This window comes from Vipera ursinii (assembly GCF_947247035.1).
Source record: "Vipera ursinii genome assembly, chromosome: 2".
Lineage (NCBI taxonomy): Eukaryota > Metazoa > Chordata > Lepidosauria > Squamata > Viperidae > Vipera > Vipera ursinii.
The window spans coordinates 194,473,625-194,492,441 of record NC_139513.1 but is presented as its reverse complement, the minus strand read 5'-3'; the positions used below and the strand labels follow the sequence as shown (position 1 = coordinate 194,492,441).

The 18,817-nt window shown below is 38.5% G+C and overlaps 1 protein-coding gene across 4 annotated transcripts; it reads left to right on the top strand.

The window, feature by feature from the left end:
* The first annotated feature begins 1,910 nt into the window (after nucleotides 1-1,910).
* ERI1 (exoribonuclease 1) lies at nucleotides 1,911-17,689 on the top strand. 4 transcript variants are annotated; one of them, XM_083351227.1, is made up of 8 exons: nucleotides 1,911-2,145; nucleotides 4,653-4,834; nucleotides 7,967-8,177; nucleotides 9,707-9,790; nucleotides 11,634-11,743; nucleotides 12,945-13,059; nucleotides 14,913-15,162; nucleotides 17,103-17,689. In XM_083351227.1, the coding sequence occupies exons 1-7, from the start codon at nucleotides 2,071-2,073 to the stop codon at nucleotides 15,150-15,152; spliced, it is 1,017 nt and encodes a 338-aa protein (XP_083207353.1). In that variant the 5' UTR covers nucleotides 1,911-2,070; the 3' UTR covers nucleotides 15,153-15,162; nucleotides 17,103-17,689. The 4 variants fall into 4 exon arrangements, with proteins under 4 accessions (XP_083207353.1, XP_083207355.1, XP_083207352.1 ...); XM_083351229.1 differs by lacking the exon at nucleotides 17,103-17,689 and adding an exon at nucleotides 14,309-14,372 and having other exon boundaries at nucleotides 14,913-15,066; XM_083351228.1 differs by lacking the exon at nucleotides 17,103-17,689 and adding an exon at nucleotides 4,072-4,250 and having other exon boundaries at nucleotides 2,097-2,145; nucleotides 14,913-16,379.
* The last annotated feature ends 1,128 nt before the right edge of the window (nucleotides 17,690-18,817 follow it).

Here is an 18,817-nt window from a genome sequence, read left to right as displayed (position 1 = left end):
GAAGTGAAACATCTTCAAGCAAAACCCACATAAGGCCTCAGGTAGAAAAAAGTTGGGCCTATAGAATAGAAGCATATATTGCAAGCTGACTTTTGATGTTACTCTTATTATGTCAGAATGTCTCCAGTTTCTTTGCCTATTCTGATGCATTTTTCTTTGCTGTTGTTAGTTTCGTTTTTAAATTCAAAAAAGCTGACTTACCCAAGTATCTGGCAATGTATGAAAAGTTGGTATTGTATAGAAAGCCTACAAAATCTATAGAATGTGTGACGTTTCTAGGCAAAGTATGAAATGTCTGTGTTATTTTAATGTTATATATACAGCCCATAGGTATTGTATATAATTCCTAGGCATTATTCAGAAGGACAAGAATTATTTAGGCAAAGTATGAAATGAGAGCCATGAAAGTGGTATTACTTAGGAAAGGTGTGAAATATTAAGCATTTCAAACTTTGACGTCCCATTTTGACATTATATTGATTTCCCAGGCATTCTACAAAATGCCTAATTTCATATACTGACATCACATGCCTCACCTCGCAATAAAAATGTCACTAGCAAGAGTATTTTATATTTCTTCAGTTTGCCTTTGGGCCTTGCATGGAATACCTAGAAAATGTGTGAAATATTAACTGTTTCATATTTGGACATCCCATTTTTGGCATTCTATAATTTCCTCATTCTACAAAATGCCAAATTTCCCATATTGAAGTTGACATATAGAATAAATTAGTAATTTTCTTTTTAATCCGATCAATTCTTTATCTCAAGAAGGCACCCATAACTGACTTTTTTCTACTGTGTACATTGAATTTCACTGATCTTTCAAAATTAATAAGAATCATTTAATCTGTTACCAGATGAAGAGACGATCAGGAAAAATCGGCAAGAAAGGATAGCATCCCAAAATGGAAATGTTCCAGCTACTACAGTGCTTGCCAGCAAAAGAACTATAAAGAAAACCCCCAAGCAGAAAGCTGATGCAACCAGATCTTCTTTTTGCACCCTGCTGTAAATATCAAGGAAGCATAATTTCAGACAAACAGGCACAGAGACCTAACTTGTGCCTTTCACCTAGACCAGGGGTCGGCAACCTCGGCTCTTTTATGACTCGTGGACTTCAACTCCCAGAATTCCTGAGCCAGCATAGCTGGCTCAGGAATTCTGGGAGTTGAAGTCCACGAGTCATAAAAGAGCCGAGGTTGCCGACCCCTGACCTAGACTATAGCCAGACTTGACAACCACAGGATTCCTGATAATGGCATTGAATAACTCAGAAGTCCGGGTTTTTTTTTTTACAGCAAGCCTGCATTCATTCGAATCACATCCCGTGTATTTGCCTAGAAGCGCGTCCAGGATCGAAGTCTTAACTATAATTTGCTTCCTAACCAGTTAAGTTCCAAAATGCTCTCTTTTCCTAATAAGGAATATACTGCCGCCCCCGTAATGTTTTCAAGAGGCAGAGACCAGCATTGTGCCCTCGATCCCCAAGTGAGAACGCTCCAGAGGTCAGGATCGATGAATAAAATTTTGGATTTATAAAAGCAACCTTTCTCTAATTAATAAAGCGCTTAACAAGAATCTTGATTTTGCCGCATTCCCGGCGGAGTCGGCTGTCCGCCTCCGCTTCCTGGCAGCCACTTGGGAAAGCTCTTTATTAACCCGATCCGGTTCGGCCCTTCCCGCGCAAATCGCAGAAGGAAAGCCTGGGCGAGGGAGGGAGGGAGGGAGGGAGGGAGGAGGGAGAGCAGCGCGCAAAAAGACGCCCTCCCTCCCCGAAGCTCGAGCCACCTTTCGTTAATTTCCGGCGGGCCCTGACGTCACATTACATTCCCGCCTCCTCCTCGCGGAGGCGCTCCCGCTCTCGACCCCGCCCTCCCATCCACCATTGAGGAGGCGCGAGGGGCGTTCTGACGTCACCCCAGTCCGGTTGTGGTGTTTTGTCTCTGGGGGAAAAAAAAAAGGTTTGGCGCCTTCCCTTCCCCCCGCCCCCCCCCGCAGGAGCCCCTCGCGTGCGCGTGCGCCAGAGGCCGAGGTTTCCCGGCCGCGGGGAGGGAGAGAGAGCGCCAAATGGAGGCGCAAAAAGAGAACGTGCCGCGACGAGAGCACACCGGGGAGGAGAAGGCGGAAGCCAGCGCGGCCTCGGTAAGTGTCCCTTCGCGACTGCGCAACCCGCCGTGGAGCAGCCGCTTGGCGCCCAGAGACGTAACCGTCCCTGCCGGAAAGCTCCTTCCGTCAGCGGTCGAAGGGCTCGGAGCTCCTCCCTTGCCGAAGGAGGAGCAGCGGCGCGAGAGAGTGGAAACAATTGGACCGCGGCGGGAAAGCCTTCGTGCTTCCCGGAGGAATCGCGTCTCCCGCGGGATCCTCTTTGGCAGCGTTTCCCAACCTTAGGAACTTGAAGATGCGTGGACTTCAACTCCCAGAATTCCCCAGCCAGCATAGCTGGCTGGGGAATTCTGGGAGTTGAAGTCCACGCATCTTCAAGTTCCTAAGGTTGGGAAACGCTGCTCTTTGGCCCCGCTCTAAATTGGCCGCGGAGCGATTGCGTGAGAGAGCCAAGGTGGCCCGGGGCCTTTATTTATTTATTCCCAAAGGACTCAGGGCGGTTTACAAGGCAAAATTTAAAAACAAACCAATATAAAATTAAAATTAAATTAAATTAAGTCTAGCCGCAAAAAGTAAATCACAATTTAAAAACATTAAACCCCTCAGTCCAGACCAGATAGCTCAAAGAGCCAGGTTTTTAGGTCCCGGCGAAATGAACGAAGCCTTGCGGCTTATAAAGGGTTTTTTTGTAGTCCATTGACTTTCGTCTTCCCAGTTGCACTTTACATATATTTTTTTTTTATTTTTTTTTTATTTTTAATCCCAATTATATCCCGCCCTTCTCCGAAGACTCAGGGCGGCTTACAATCTAAGAAGCACAAATCAAATGTGCTTAGCAATAGCCTTCATTCTATGCATATGCCTGCTTATTAGGGCTTTCACCCCCACTCCCCAGAGGCATTATTACAAAGTCAGCTTAATTGCCCCCAACAATCTGGGTCCTCATTTTACCTCCCTCGGAAGGATGGAAGGCTGAGTCAACCTTGAGCCTGGTGGGACTCGAACCTGCACTAATTTGGGTCATTGCCCAAAGGAAGAATCTGTGCTAAAACTTAAGAAACCCAACGTTATGACATTTCCAAGAGGAGGTGGTGGTAGCATTACTGATTAAAAGGTGAAAACATGTTTTACATCTTAATGATGTGTTTTTTTTAAAAAAATAGTATAGGCCAGGGGTAGGCAACCCTGGCTCTTTTATGACTCTTGGACTTCAACTCCCAGAATTCCTGAGCCAGCTGTGCTGGCTCAGGAATTCTGGGAGTTGAAGTCCAAGAGTCATAAAAGAGCCAGGGTTGCCTACCCCTGGTATAGGCAAACAGATGACAGTGCTTTGCCTGGACTGTTAGTAAAAGGGACAGTGAGGCAAGCTGTTTGTGTTACCTGGAAATACCCAAGAAATCTTGCAGTGCTACAGTACTAGAAAAAAATATATGCTACAGGTAGTTGACCACTATTGGGACCGAAATGTATGTTGCTAAGTGATTACTCAGCAATGGCAATTCTAGCAATCCGAGTTCCGATTGTAACTTCAGATGCGTGGGCCATTAAGTGGGAAATAGCAAAAGCACTTAGATTCATACTTGAGAAAACCTTTTCGTAAGCGTCTGTAACTGTTAAATTATATCAACCATATTTGGCCTATTAACTGGTGACCACTAAAATTCATCAGGATGTTCTTCTAATATAGTTTCTATAATTTCCTTTGCTGGTATTTACCAATTGACTTTAAGCTTAAAAAGGTAAAAAAAAAAGTAAAAGATTTTCCCTGCCCAGTCATGTCCAATTCTAGGGAGCGATGCTCATCTCCATTTCCTAGCTGAGGGAGCCAGTGTTGTCTGAAGATGCTTCTGTAGTCATATGGCCAGCATGACTATACGCCAAGGCACACAGAACACTGTTACCTTCCCATCAAAGTGATACCTATTTATCTATTCTACTTGCATTTCCCTTCTTTTGAACTGCTAGGTTGACAGGAGCTGGGGCAAGAACAGGAGCTCATCCTATCACATAATACCTGGGTCTCGAGCAGTCAACCTTCCGGTCAACCAAGCCTTTAAACTTAACTATCTTCAAAAAAGAATAAAAGAACCTGTAAAAAATACTGTAAAGAAGGAAGCATAGCAATTTAAACACAGATGCCTATTGTATGTTATTCGCAATTCTAAAATTTAAAATAAAGTAATATTGCCTCTGGGCCTGTTTTGAAATGTTGCTAAATCCCTTAACAGTGAGTTATGCTCATTTACAGGGTGCCCTGTTGATGACTAAGTAGGAAATTTGGCTAATTGATGGGCCATGAACAAGAGTAGGCTCACGTAGCAGGTTCCTTTCTTTAAAAGAATGCATTTCAAAAGCTGGATGTTAGTAAGAAGTGAATAAATTGTACAACTCAGTATAAGTGAGGGCTTTTTCAATATAATATTGTGATCATTCCTGCCTTTGGACAATTAGCCAATGTCATTGTTTCTAGATAATGTTGAATAAAGTTATTATTCAAGCTTTTGAAGATAAAAGACAATTATAACAATTTTTTTCTCATCATACAGCCTTTCTGTCAGAGTAAGCAGTGCTGCCAGTTTGATTTTCAGGAAGAAAATAATAAAAAATCTAATTCAGGTGATTTCAGCGATCCAATCTACAAAGAGATTTCTCTGACAAATGGTTATATCAATAGAATGAGCAGAGAAGAGCTGAGAGCTAAACTTGCTGAATTCAGACTTGACACCAGGTAAACAAGCGTGTGTGAGTGCATACATTTTCTGATGTGTTTCTTATTACATGTGTAAAGGTGGAATTAATAAAGTCGCCTCTTGTGGATCTTTCTTCTGAGGTGCTTTTATCATTTGTAGAAGGAAGAAGCTCTATACATTATGGATAAATATTTCTGCACAGAAGTCTATCATTGGAAGAGTTTGTTGGCAGAGAAGGATTTCACACTGCAAAGTCATAAACAGATTCTTCAGTATGAAATCTTACACAAAGTTGTGATGCTAGAATTTCCGTTATAGCACTTTATACCTCTCCATATCTTCAGCTAAAGAAAGGGGTGAACTTTTTAGAAAGGCTCATCTGATGGAAAAAAAGAAATTCAAGAATTCAGTGAAAATTGAACGGAAAAGATTTAAGAAAATGTTACGTGGGGGGAAAAAAAGGAAACCTAAATAGTAGAAGAGTTACTTCTTCATTGAGAAGTGTGACAAGGGGCGCAATAAGAAACATTCCCTGAGGCAGCTTTCTTCCTAACAGCTGACTCCTAGGCAAGGAAGGCCCCTACCATAATTGCCTCCCAGAGGCTAGAAAAGACCCCAATTTTCTAAGTGGTGTTTGAGGACACAGGCCTTTATATATTTATGGTTTTATATGTACATACAGTATTTAGTTTTAGTGATTTGATGTCATCCCAAGAATCCACTTGGATTGAATAAATTGCATACCTAAATTAAAGTTGGAACAAAGAGGAAAAAAAATAACTTTGTGATCGTCCCAGGTGTGATTCTTGGCATTTCCAGGTAGAGTTGAAAGAAACTCTTGATTGGCCACCTAGAATTCCCCTCTCAGCTGTAATTGACCTTACTGGGGTTAGGTGGGACTGTGCTCTGACTTTTTTAGAAGATAGCTTTCTGTGTCAGTTATGTAAAGGCAACATAATATTTTTATATATGGTGTTTTTTGTAAATAGTGTACAGGACAGTGTTCTTTCTATTGTCTGCCCTAGGGACCGTTTAACTTACCTGAAATATACATGAAGGGGATTACTTGTGCAGAAATACTGTTCATGTCATTGCAAACAAGTAAAAACTGGAATACATTTTGTTTAAAATAATGTCATAAATTTCTTAAAGGCATAGAGTATTTTATAGTCCTGTTGAATGTGTCTGCTCATGTTTTATCTCTTTCTCTGGAGAATTACACAGTAGGAGCAACTTCCTTTTGAGGCTAGTTTGATGCAAGCAGATCAGAGTTAGATCATTCTTGTCATTTTTGTTGGAGGAAGTTATTAAAAGTAGGTTTGGCATTTGGAGAGATAATGTCCAAATGGATTAGGAGATGCTACATTTCTGTTCTAACTCAGCAGTACAGTAGTGGCCAAAACTGTGGAAACCTTTTGGGAAAAGTGTACATTTGAGGTTTCATGGCTAATAACACCACTTTGTTTTGGAGTAGTACCATAAAATTATATATCAATGGAAAGATAATTTAATCAAGAATGTAACACAACAAAGTTTGTTCAATTATCTGTATTCTATGAAAAGTTATAGCCAAATAACCAGAAAAAGGAAGCACAACTTGCTTAGGTTGATATCAGGTAGCTTCCCTTCATCTGATTGTAGCCAATGAGCATGAGTGTTTAGAGAGCCAATCAGGTGTCATCTTGTTTTGACAATGAGCCAATCAGATCACATTAGGATTCAGTTATTGATGTCATGTATTGAAGCTGAGAGGAAGACATTTGTCAGTGTGTTATGTGATTGCTATCAAGTTGGTTGGGTTTTTTTGTGTTCTTTCATTTAGTGAGCTTGTAAAACGTAATGAAATTAAAGTAATGGTGCAAAGAGTTGACTGGTTGCCCAGAAAGCGATGTAAAATAGCATTACTAAGTGAACAACTCTACAGTTATAAAGAAATTAGAAGAAATATTGGTGAAAACTTAACCAAAGGTGGCATTTCTAAGTTTTTTAAAGACGTATAAAGAGACACAGTCACTACAAAACCACACTGGTAAAGGCATGAAAAGGTGCACAACAGCAAGTGATGATAGAAGAATTAAGAGACTAGGCCTACGTGACAGAAGAAAATCATCTTGGTGTATACAAGATGAAATGGCGCAATGCAATGTGAAGTTGAGTGCACCACAGGAATTTGGCCTAAAATCTAGAATTCCATGAAAAAAACCACTTTTATCTCTTAAGCAAAGGTTAACAAGACTAAACTGAGCTAAAACCCATATTACCTGGACAGAGGAACAATGGGACAATGTTATCTGAAATGATGAGACCAAGATCTCCCTGTTTGGTAATGATGGCATAAAATACGTAAGGAGAAGAATCGGATAAGTTTTGCAACCTGATTGTATTACATGTACCGTGAAACACCCAGTCAATGTTATGATCCGGGGTTGTGTGACATCAAAAGGTGTGGGCAGAATTTGTGTGATTAATGTAAATATAAATGGCCAAAAATACATTAATGAAATACTTGAGCCCAAACTGAAGCCTTCTGCACATGATCTTTTCCAAGACAATGAAGCAGGATTCAGGATTCAGCTCCATGTCGTGTTGCTGTTGTGTGCAAAAGGTGGTTTGAAGATAATCATATTTCACTGCTGGAATGGCCTGGGAATACCCCAGACCTTAACCCAATTGAAAATCTATGGAGCCGACTAAAGAAACTTGTTAGTCAGAAGCAACCGAGCAATAAAACCCAGTTAATAGAAGCAATCATTCAATCTTGGTTTCACATTATAACAACTGCAGAACTAAAAGAGTTGGTTCACTCCATGGGAAGATGTTGTAAGGCCGTAATTCATGCTAAAGGTTACCCGACTAAGTATTAACTGATGTGATAATTTTTGTATATCTCGTTTTTTCTATGGTGATAATTTCTGTATATCTCGTTTTTTCTACGTGTTTCATTTTTGTTCCTTATAACTGCTATTCTAATAGCAAATCCTTCATAAAAGTTATTGCATTACATTCTCGATTAAATTATCTTTCCATTGATATATAATTTTATGGTACTACTCCCAAAAAAGTGGTGGTGTTAGCCATCAAACCACAAATGTACACTTTTCCCAAAAGGTTTCCACAATTTTGGCCACTGCTGTATAATTATCCTAAAAAAATCACTTTTTTTTTTACAGAGGAGTGAAAGATGTATTAAAAAAGAGGCTGAAAAACTACTATAAGAAAGAAAAATTAATGCACAAGCAACCTCCAAATGCAGAAGACTACTATGATTATATCTGTGTTATTGACTTTGAAGCAACTTGTGAAGAAAAAAATCATCCAGAATTTATACATGAAATAATCGAATTTCCTATCGTTTTACTAAATACCCAGACGTTACAAATAGTAAGTATTTCTGTCCTATTTGATTCCTGGATAGTTTAATAAATTCATCAAAAATTGAGATTTGCATTTGAAAAATAGATAGTGAAGCAAAGGTATTATGCTGCCTTGTATGCTATATGATCAACATATTAGGCAGCTTATAACTTGCTGGCATAATCTTTTTTAGATCTTAAATTATATCCATAAGAAAAAACTGATATATGTTTGCTACTTAATGTAAAGGTGTTTTGTACAAAAAAAAAAGCGCTTCCCTTTTCACTTGCTATGTGGAACAAGCAGAAGTAAATACATGGCTAGATTCTCACAAGTAGACAGTCTGGGAAAGAGAAAATGATTTTGGGTGAAAGACAACAAAGAATAGTCCAAATGCCCTTCTGTGCTACACTTCTGGTCTAAATGATAACATCCTGAGGCTGCTTTTCAATTTGTTTTTAAGATGTTGAGTCTAATGTTCTGCAGGTATATAACACTGAAGCAGTTGCATATCGTACTAAGTCATAAAGCTTAGCATAAATGTGTATGCTCATGCTCATTAGTTTTCTGCTATGGAATGTGGCTAGCAAGTTACCTGTCATTGTTTGTTTAGAATTAAGCATGCTGTTTCAATATGGGCTACATTCCTAGCAGAAAAATGGTTTTGTGGAGTGGCTTATGGCTATTCTCTGTTTTGTTTTGACTGGAAACAGTCTAGTCTGCATGCTGTATTTACACAAGAGGCATGCTAATTAAACAAGGTATCAATGAGTGGTTCCCTAGCTATGCTGGTTTGAGTAAGGAATCAGCAGTTGTAGGTATGATGTTAAATCACAGATGTATCCCTATGACATCAGATGGGGCTTTCTGTATTTCTTGGTTATATTCTCATAGCTGTCCAGATACAGTGCCACTAATATACTTTGTCAAGTGTGTAATGACTGTAATAGTATGTATATTCTTCCTTATGGGCTACTCTGCGTTACAATTCTTGGTACTCTTTGCGAACCTGAGCCTGAAGTGGGAGTTGTAAGAAAGCCCCCTAGCCATGGCAGCAGGAACAGCAGAATATCCCACCTAAAGGCCACATATGGTATTGCAGTACTTATTGCCAAGGTTCAACTGACCCTTATTATTTATTTTATTTTTATTTTTTATTTTAATTCCATTTATATCCCGCCCTTCTCCGAAGACTGAGGGCGGCTTACAAGCTTAGCAGTAGCCTTCATTCTATGTATATGCCTGCTTATTAGGGCTTTCACACACCCCCAAGCGGCATTATTACAAAGTCAGCTTATTGCCCCCAACAATCTGGGTCCTCATTTTACCTACCTCAGAAGGATGGAAGGCTGAGTCAACCTTGAGCCTGGTGGGATGCGAACCTGCACTAATTGCAGGCAGCTGGTGTTACTTAAGGAGGCATTAGCCCACTGTTCCACCAAGGCTTGTTTGACTGATTGTAATTCCTTTGGATTAATGAGCTATGTAAGGAGCAGCTTTTCTGTGTTTTGTCTGTATCATCATGAAATGGCCCACGTTTAACTTCAATTTTGTAGGAAGACACTTTCCAGCAATATGTGAAACCAGAGATTAATCCTCAACTCTCAGATTTCTGCATTAATTTGACGGGAATCTCTCAGGTAAATAGTCTGTCACGCACTACGCTCTTTAAGCAAAACTTTTTTTTAAAAAAAGAAAGATAATGGTTTAGGCATCAGATATAATCCTAATACCTCACTGCAAACACAGCATATCAGTGAGGTGTGCTCAGATCTAAGCTTCCTGATTTCTCTTTTTCTTTATAGATGTATTTCTTTTAAATCGGTACCACAGGCTGTAAATAAAGTGCTTGTGATAAAGAAATGTGTAACTATTCTATAGATTAGAATCCTGGGTTTCTTTGGGCAAAACTGGAGACTGTTTCTAACACCATAGTGTTAGCAATGACTGTTGATCATACCTGATTTGGCTGGGTCAGAGGCAAAACATATAATGTTCAATCAGTGCTCTGTGCACTTGGACAACCTGCTTGTACCATCAACAGTGTGAATTGTTTAAATGGTACATTTACTAATTAGAAGAGGATGATATACCGATAGTCCTCGACTTACAACTGTTCATTTAGTGACTGTTTGGAGTTACAATGGCACTGAAAACAGTGACAAGACGGTTTTTCACACTCATGGCTGTTGCAGCACGTGATCAAAATCCAGAGACTTGGCAACTGACTCATGTTTATGACGGTTGCAGTGTGTCGGGGGTCACGTGATCACCTTTTGCGACCTTCCGACAAGCAAAATCATTGGGGAAGCCAGATTCGCTCTGCAGTGTAACAGTTGCAGTAATTCACTTAACTGTAACAAAAAGGTCGTAAAATGGGGGAAACTCACTTAACAACTGTCTCACTTAGTAACAGAAATTTTGGGCTCCACTGTGGTCGTAAGCCGAGGGCTACCTGTAATTTTCATGAGAGTTCTACCTTGATGAAGACTGTTTTATTGCTTCCTCAGTGTCAGCTGCAGGAATAATGCAAAGACTGTGGTAATTAAACCTCAACCTAGCTACATTCTTAATTGCTTAGTAAGTTGCAAACAGTTTTGTATATATATATATATCTTGGAAAAGTGGAAGAAAGGTGCAGTTTATGGTGGAAAAGTTTTTTTTGTTTTGCTCCGCATAGCCTAATTTGTGTGTGTGTGTGTGTTTGTGTGTATGTGTATATGTGTGTATATGTATGTATGTATGTATACACACACACACACACACTACAGTTAGGCTATGTGGAGCAAAAAAAAGGTTTTCTACCATAAACTGCACCTTTCTTCCAGTTTTCCAAGCTGAGAAGGGTTGGAAGAAGAGGGAAATAATAGAACAACCAGAAAGATAGGATGGTTGACAGCCTGCAGGATTTTCTTGAAGAAAATACAACTTGCAAGAGTCAGATCCGGGAGATCCCTCCCTTCCTTCCTGCCCCTCCCCCAGCCATTAAAGAATATTAGACATATGATGCAGATACTTCGGTAGATATAAAGAAGTTTGTATTTTCTCACTGAATGTAATAATGAATATAGGGTATTTTGTTGCATTAATAGTTATTGTAGAAAACCAACAAGGGTGTAGTAGAGTTTTAACAATATTTATTTATTCGATTTATATACCGCCCTTTTCCCGAAGGACTCAGGGCGGTTTACAGGGCAAAATTTAAAAACAATACAATATAAAATTAAAATAAAATAAAATTAAGTATAGCCCCAAAAAATTAAAATCACAATTCAAAATCATTAAAACCCCTCAGTCCAGGCCAGATAGCTCAAAGAGCCAGGGTTTTAGGTCCCGGCGAAACGAACGAAGGTCGGGGGCAGTCCAGAGTTCCATTGGCAGTTTGACTTGACAGAAACCCTTTTATATTATTTTCATATTGTATAATTAATACCTGAGTTTCTTAATATACAGCAATTGTATTTTCATTCATAATATTTCTAGGAACTGGTAGAGAAAGCTGATGAATTCCCAAAAGTGCTGCAACGTGTTGTAGACTGGATGAAACAGAAAGAACTAGGAAGCAAATACAGCTATTCCATATTAACAGATGGGTATGTATTGGGGAGAGATGTACATATGTTCAATTGATGAACCATACTTATTTTTTAATTGCAGCCATTAAATTATGTCAGTGTTTTTCAACCATTCTTTAGCTTTGACAGGGTTGTATTTCTGGAGTTGTTCAGTTTGGTTGTATTTGCTACAATAAGCTAAATAGGATGTTGTGATTGGAATGTCAGAATACCTTGGATCTTTTCCCTGCTTGTCCTCTGGTACTGCACATGACTAGAAGAAATATGTTCTGTTTTGAACAGGTTAGAGCAAATATACTTTGATTAAAATCTAGAGCAGGGTTGTCAAACTCTTGCCCTGCAGGCCGGATGTGTCATGACAAAACCGCACCCACCCCATTGCTGGCAATGGAAAAAAAATTGCGATATGTCACGTGATGTTGCAAGTTTGACACCCCTGATCTAGAGTGTAGTATATTACAACTTGTTGAATTCAAGAGAATAGTCTGCATAGGTTATTAACATTAACATTTATACATGAACACTGAAGTCAGCTGTTTTATTCAGTGCCTATACATCAGGGGTCTTCAAACTTGGCCCTTTTATGACTTGTGGATTTCAACTCCCAGAATTCCTCAGCCAGCATGCCTGGCTGAGGAATTCTGGGAGTTGAAGTCCACAAGTCACAAAAGGGCTAAGTTTGAAGACCCCTGCTATACATGTACAGGGATTATAAATATGCTAATTTTTCTCTGACAATGAAGATAGCTAAAGAATGACTTATTTCCAGAACCTTATAAGGGAGTGCGTTCATATATCTTTTGATTATTTAGTGTTTGGACCATATTGTTTACATTTTAACAAGAAGTATCATGAGTAACATAAGAGAATAATAAAATACAAAATCACAGCACAAAGTTAAATGAATCAAAACTAATGAAAGATATGATCAATAAAATGCCAGAAAAAAACACATCAAGAGCATGGCATAATATTTCCATGAGAAAATTTGGGCAAATAAAATTCTTGGTGTATATTTGGACCGCTGAAAAAGGAATTTAACAATAGGTTTGCCATAGATAGCACTGTTGGGCTGTTTAAGATTCAGGAACTCTTTAAAAAAGGATTTACAAATTGTCTCAGAAAAATAGGGGAAATACCCAAAGGAATATCCAAATAATTTGCAAAAGAAGTTTAAAAGAACTTCCTAATGAAATTGTTTACTTATTGTTTATTAAAGGTCCTGGGATATGAGTAAATTTTTAAATATCCAGTGTCGTATTAGTCGTCTGAAGTATCCTTCTTTTGCTAAGAAGTGGATTAATATCCGCAAATCCTATGGAAACTTCTACAAGGTTTGTTGTCTGCTTGTTTCCTGAAACATTTAGATTCTAGAAGAGAAAAGCAGAAAATCAAAAATGGGTTTATAATAATTGACAGGATAGTGAATTTATGTATATGCTGTGGCTAGGGCAGTGATGGCAAAACTTTGGGGCTTGGCATGTCAAAAATTCAGAAAATACCTAAGTTCATTCAGCTGGTAGGTCACATACATACACTGATCAAAAGAGAAACAATTCTCTATTTCCCCCACCCCTCATTTAGGCCACCCTGAACAGTGGCACTTGGCAGCAGCTCTAAGGCTGGGCCTGGAGTTGAGGTCTGAACTTCAGCCCATATTATTGCTGCTACTGAAAAAGGTCACCTTGCATCTTTCCCATTCTACAGCTTCTGAAAATTGTGCTTCTGAAAATCGTTTTTGGGTGTTGATAAATTCTGGATAAATGCTGATGTGTTACTCAAAGCTTTGTTATCCAAAAATTTGACATGTCTGTTACAGGTTTGCCATCACTGGGCTTGGAGAACTATATAACGTTTTGAGTAAAGATTGCCCCTACTAAGATCTATATGACAGCTAGTATGTATTCTCTTACACTGCCATTTAATTAGCCCTTCTGCAACCCCTAAATGGGATGGAAAAGGTTTGCCTTCTTTTTTATAGTTTTGGAGTCATTTTAAGCAGGGAAATGGATGCCTAAGCATCCCTCCCACTCTGGTGATGTCAGTAGATCACTCCATGTAATTTTAAAGTACAGATAATTCTCACTTACTGATGACAACTCCATCACTAAGTGGTTATTAAGTGAAATGTCATGTGATTGGAACTTTTGATGTCAGTTCCACAATGGTCATTAAGGGAATCACTGCAGGTCCTTAAGCGCAACATCATGTGACTGTGATTTATGACTCCTGCTGGCTTTTCTATTGACTTTGCTTGTCGGAAGCCGGTTATGAAGAGCCCAAATGGAAATTGCTTGACTGTTGGGCACTGTGACCACCATAAATGGGCACTGGTTGCAAACTGCCTGAATTGCAATCACATGACGGGACACTTCAGTGGCCACAATTTTGAGCACTGGTCATAAGTCTTCTTCAGCTCTATTGTAACTTCAAAGTCGATTAAGTGAAGACTGACTATATTGAAGAAAACCATGTAGATTTTATGAAGGAACACAAAACCCGTGCCTACCGCTGCTAAATACTGCACTTATGAAACTCAGAATCTGAATGTTGCTTTTTGTTGCCCATTCTTGTTTTTTCTAGAACTGCAGCAACTGGAACAACAGACCTATAAACATTCTTTGAGACAATGGGCGTTATTTGAAATGTGAGAACGGGTCCTGTGTGCTCTTGTAACATGGGCAACTTGAAGGACGTGGCCTGTTGTAAAATATCCCATTGCTGAAGGGAAACTGGTTCTCTTGCTCCCCGCCATCCTTTCCAGTGTTTCCTTCCAGGATATGCTCTTAATTTCCCAGCTTTACCTTTTTTGTCTTCTTTGGTGCAGGTGGGAATACTTTCAAGTAAAATCCTGGGCTACAACTACCCATCATTTTTGTTTTCTGAGAATGCCTAAATACCTGGGTCAGTACAGAGACGTTCTCAGAAACAAAAATGGGAAATGGTTTGGTATGCCGAATGTTGTACTTTTATTTATGTAAATTAAAACAGTTTACTTTAAAATTACACCCCTTCATGTAGAAAACCCGCTGCACTTCAGAGCATAGCTGGAATATGGAAGAGCCCATTGCCATCTCACACATATGCGGGCAGGGATAGAATTTAGAGCAGCTAGTAATGTAGACAGAATGATACCGCATTTCTCTTCTGTCTGCATCTGCTCAGAATGGTTCAATTCATTTTCCAGGTTCCTAGATGCCAAACAAAGCTGTCGACCATGTTGGAAAAGCTTGGGATGGACTATGACGGACGGCCTCACAGTGGGCTGGATGATTCCAAGAATATTGCACGAATAGCCATTCGAATGCTTCAGGATGGATGTGAACTCCGTGTAAATGAGAGGCTGCACGGTGGGCATCTGCTAACAGTCCCTTCCTCAACTCCAATAGAGGGCGCTCCAATCCCACAGATGCCCAGATTTCGATAAATATTAGGAAGTGAGTTATCCTGTCTTCAGGCCCATATTCTTGGTATTCAAAAGCCATTTCAGACAACTGAGTTTTTAAAGAAGGCTCTACCCCCCGTTTTAAACCCTTGCAGAAAATGCAGGTCCCAGACCATCCACTGAAAGTCTCTTAATTTACTACTCTAAATTAGTCACGCTAAGCTTCATTTTAGTTATCCAAGCAATCTTAGCACTTACTAAGATGGCTTTCTCTGAAGTAAAGTCAAGCAGAAGTGTAACATTTGATCTGAAGATTTTTAACATAGTTGAATACCAGGGGGAATGAATCTTTGCTGATTTTTTCTTTTACTGTTTAATGTGGCAGAAAGATCTATTTGATTTCATGTCACGGTGACCAAATTGTTTCCCGGTATGTGTTAGCTTATCTGGGTTCACAATGGGGATTTGTTTTTGTTTTTTTTACTTTGATCTTCCTTACCCAGTTAATAGAAAATTTCAGTAGTAATACTTTTTTGATATATGTGTTGATGTTCTAATCTTGTTGAGAAACCTATTGAGCCAATATTAGTTTACCTTTTAGCCTCATTAAATTCAAATAGCAATTTAAGTATTTCATTACATTTCTATTGAAACAGTAGAGATGTGTTTAACAGGATAATTGTGCTTTTTTCTTTCCATTACATATACAATAGCATGATGTAATTTACTTTGATATCCTTCCCCCAACACTGTTAAAGAAAAAACAGAAGCAAATTATTTCTGTAATAATTTAAGCTTTAGCATGGATTCCATGCCAGTATTTCATTCATATCATCAAAGAGAAACAAATCACTTCCCCTAGAGATTGACATTTCATCTTATTTTTTAAAGGTTTGCTTTAATAAATACAATGTATGTTTTAATGCACTGAACCATTACACAGCACGGCACATTTTAATTTTTATGCACAACTGTTATAGATTTCGAACTTCAAATTAGTTTGCTATATTTTGCCACTTTCATGAGAATTCTGCTCAGATTTGTAGTCCAGAATATTCTGAGGGAATGCATTACTGATTCAGATCAACTAGTGACCTCAGGTTTCAAGATTTCAAGCCCATTTTTTATCTATTATACCTCATAGTGGCTGTGTACAATTTATAGTTTGGCATTGTATGCAGTATTGGTTTTCTCCTGAAAGCCCATTTTGTAAATATTCTGCTTTCTTGTAATCTGTCCAGAGTAAAAGTGAATAATGATTTGAAATTACACTTTCTGCGGTAGCCTGCAATCTTAATGTTCTTTTCTTCTTTCAACACTTTAAATCATGTGTGAAATCATTTTGTTCATGGAGTTGGGATGGTTTTGAAAGACTATGATTAGTTCACAACTTGTTCTAAGTAAAAATAGGCTTGACTATTTTATGGACCAGCCAGTCTACATTGTTTATGACTGAGGTGAACCCAGGCTATTGGGTGAATCTAGTAAAACTATGTCAATTAGTATGTTGTATGGTCACAGTTTAAGATTTTACGCTAGGTCAACTTTTTTCCACTGCACAAGTAGTTATTCATCTTCTGGACACTTTAAATACCAGTTTTTGGGGATACTATAAAAGTTTATACTCTTTTGAATGCAGTTTGTATATTTTTACTTTAAAACAAGGTTTCAATCCACTGTAATCATTTGTATTTCAATTTAATGTGTTATGTCTGTCCAATAAAGGTACTTTGTAATGTCACCCCATAGCTCCTCTGCCCATTCAAAAATGTACTGTGGGAACAAATAGAAATTTTAGCTGATTGTTGAGGCTGGAGTTAAGACAGTGGACAACACAGAAGGACCAGCAGAGGCTGCATTAATATCTCCTCCTGGGTATGCATGTATGTTGGATAAAACGTTGGAAATAACTTATGAACATTTTAGTTACATATTGCCAAGCAATCACAAGGGAGATTCCTCCTCTACTTACTGATAAATTTTTTGAATTAGGTAATTAGTATGCTGCACGGCACACTGACTGACACTATCCAACCAGGTTTGACCTAATTATTGCTGCATTAAAGATGGATTTAATAATCTTAATCAAATTAAACAGAGGTAAGTAAGTTTTGAGAACATAGCCATTGGCTACCCCAACCATTTACATGGATTTTTTTTCCCCACTGAATTTTTCATTATTCTTTGTGGACTTTTTAGAAGCAATTGATTAGCCAATATGGGAAGTACATCAATCTTTGGTCAGCTTCAGCAGGACTTGTCTTCGTGTTGTTTTACAATCACTTTTAGAATTCCGTGACACCACATTCTTGAATAAAGGGTATGGTGTGGTGTTGCTGGATGGAAACACCAAAGGAGAACAAGTTGAGAAATTTCAAAGAATTCTGATGTGGAAGATCAGTAGAACAAGGCTAATAGATTGCAAATGGGATCAGCTAGTTGAGTATATTGTGGGAACATAGAATTAAAAAAAAAGTTTGTTCAAGAATAGTCTTGCTTTATCTCGTTAATTTGTTACAACATCCTTATCTCTGAAAAGAATTCACCGTAAATTAAGTAAGGCCCATTAATTTCAGCAACAGAACTGTTAAGCATATATATATATATATATATATATATATATATATATATATATATATATATATATATATATATATATATATATACATACATACATACATACATACATACATACATACATATATATATATATATATATATATATATATATATATATATATATATTTCCACTTATATCCCACCCTTCTCCGAAGACTCAGGGTGGCTTACAAGCTTAGCAGTAGCCTTCATTCTATGTATATGCCTGCTTATTAGGGCTTTCACACACACACCAAGCGGCCTTATTACAAAGTCAGCTTAATTGCCCCCAACAATCTGGGTCCTCATTTTACCTACCTCGGAAGGATGGAAGGCTGAGTCAACCTTGAGCCTGGTGGGATGCGAACCTGCACTAATTGCAGGCAGCTGGTGTTACTTAAGGAGGCATTAGCCCACTGCTCCACCAAGGCTCTATTTAAATCTCTCGGGGGAACCAGTGGATGTAAAGATTTTAAAATTGGACTAAACTGTTAAAACATATTAACACACATTGAGCTAATGGGAAAAAAATGTTTACATTATATCTCTTATCAGTTTTGTACTGTTTATATGCACTGATTAGATCTCCTTTAGATCCAGATGGAAGTTTATATCTGGTGTGCATCTGGATTATTCGGTTTCATGCCATCGTAAACAAGGCACTCAGCAATAGAACAATAAAAAAAAGTTTTCCAACCCAATAAAACAGTGTTTAAAAATCAATATATTTTAAAAAGTAAAAATCATTTTAATATAGTAAAAGGAAAACAGGAAATATAAAATACCCAGTTCTGATTAATTGCTAACTTACTAATCTCTGACACATTTTCCGTTGCTTTCTGAAAGGACAATATGGGGAGAGGCTAGGCAAACTTCTCTTGAGAAAGAATTCCATAATTGGTGAGCTATCACTGAGAAGGTCCCAGTGGTCATTGAACTCAAACCAATCCATCAATAGGGAAAGCAAGTAATGCCTCTGCTTTGGATGTAGATGCACAGATTGGGGTGAGGCTGTGCAGGGTTAGTCATAGATGATACTTCTAGTCATTAGGACTTTATAATCCCAAAGCGGCACCTACCACAAATACCTTGACTGGATAGTCATGGGA

What these genes read in the sequence shown, in the direction of transcription:
- ERI1 (XM_083351227.1), top strand. Translation starts at nt 2,071, where the DNA reads ATGGAGGCGCAAAAAGAGAACGTGCCGCGACGAGAGCACACCGGGGAG. An exon ending in CGGAAGCCAGCGCGGCCTCG is followed by an intron (nt 2,146 to 4,652) that starts GTAAGTGTCCCT and finishes CTCATCATACAG; the next exon opens with CCTTTCTGTCAGAGTAAGCA. An exon ending in GAATTCAGACTTGACACCAG is followed by an intron (nt 4,835 to 7,966) that starts GTAAACAAGCGT and finishes TTTTTTTTACAG; the next exon opens with AGGAGTGAAAGATGTATTAA.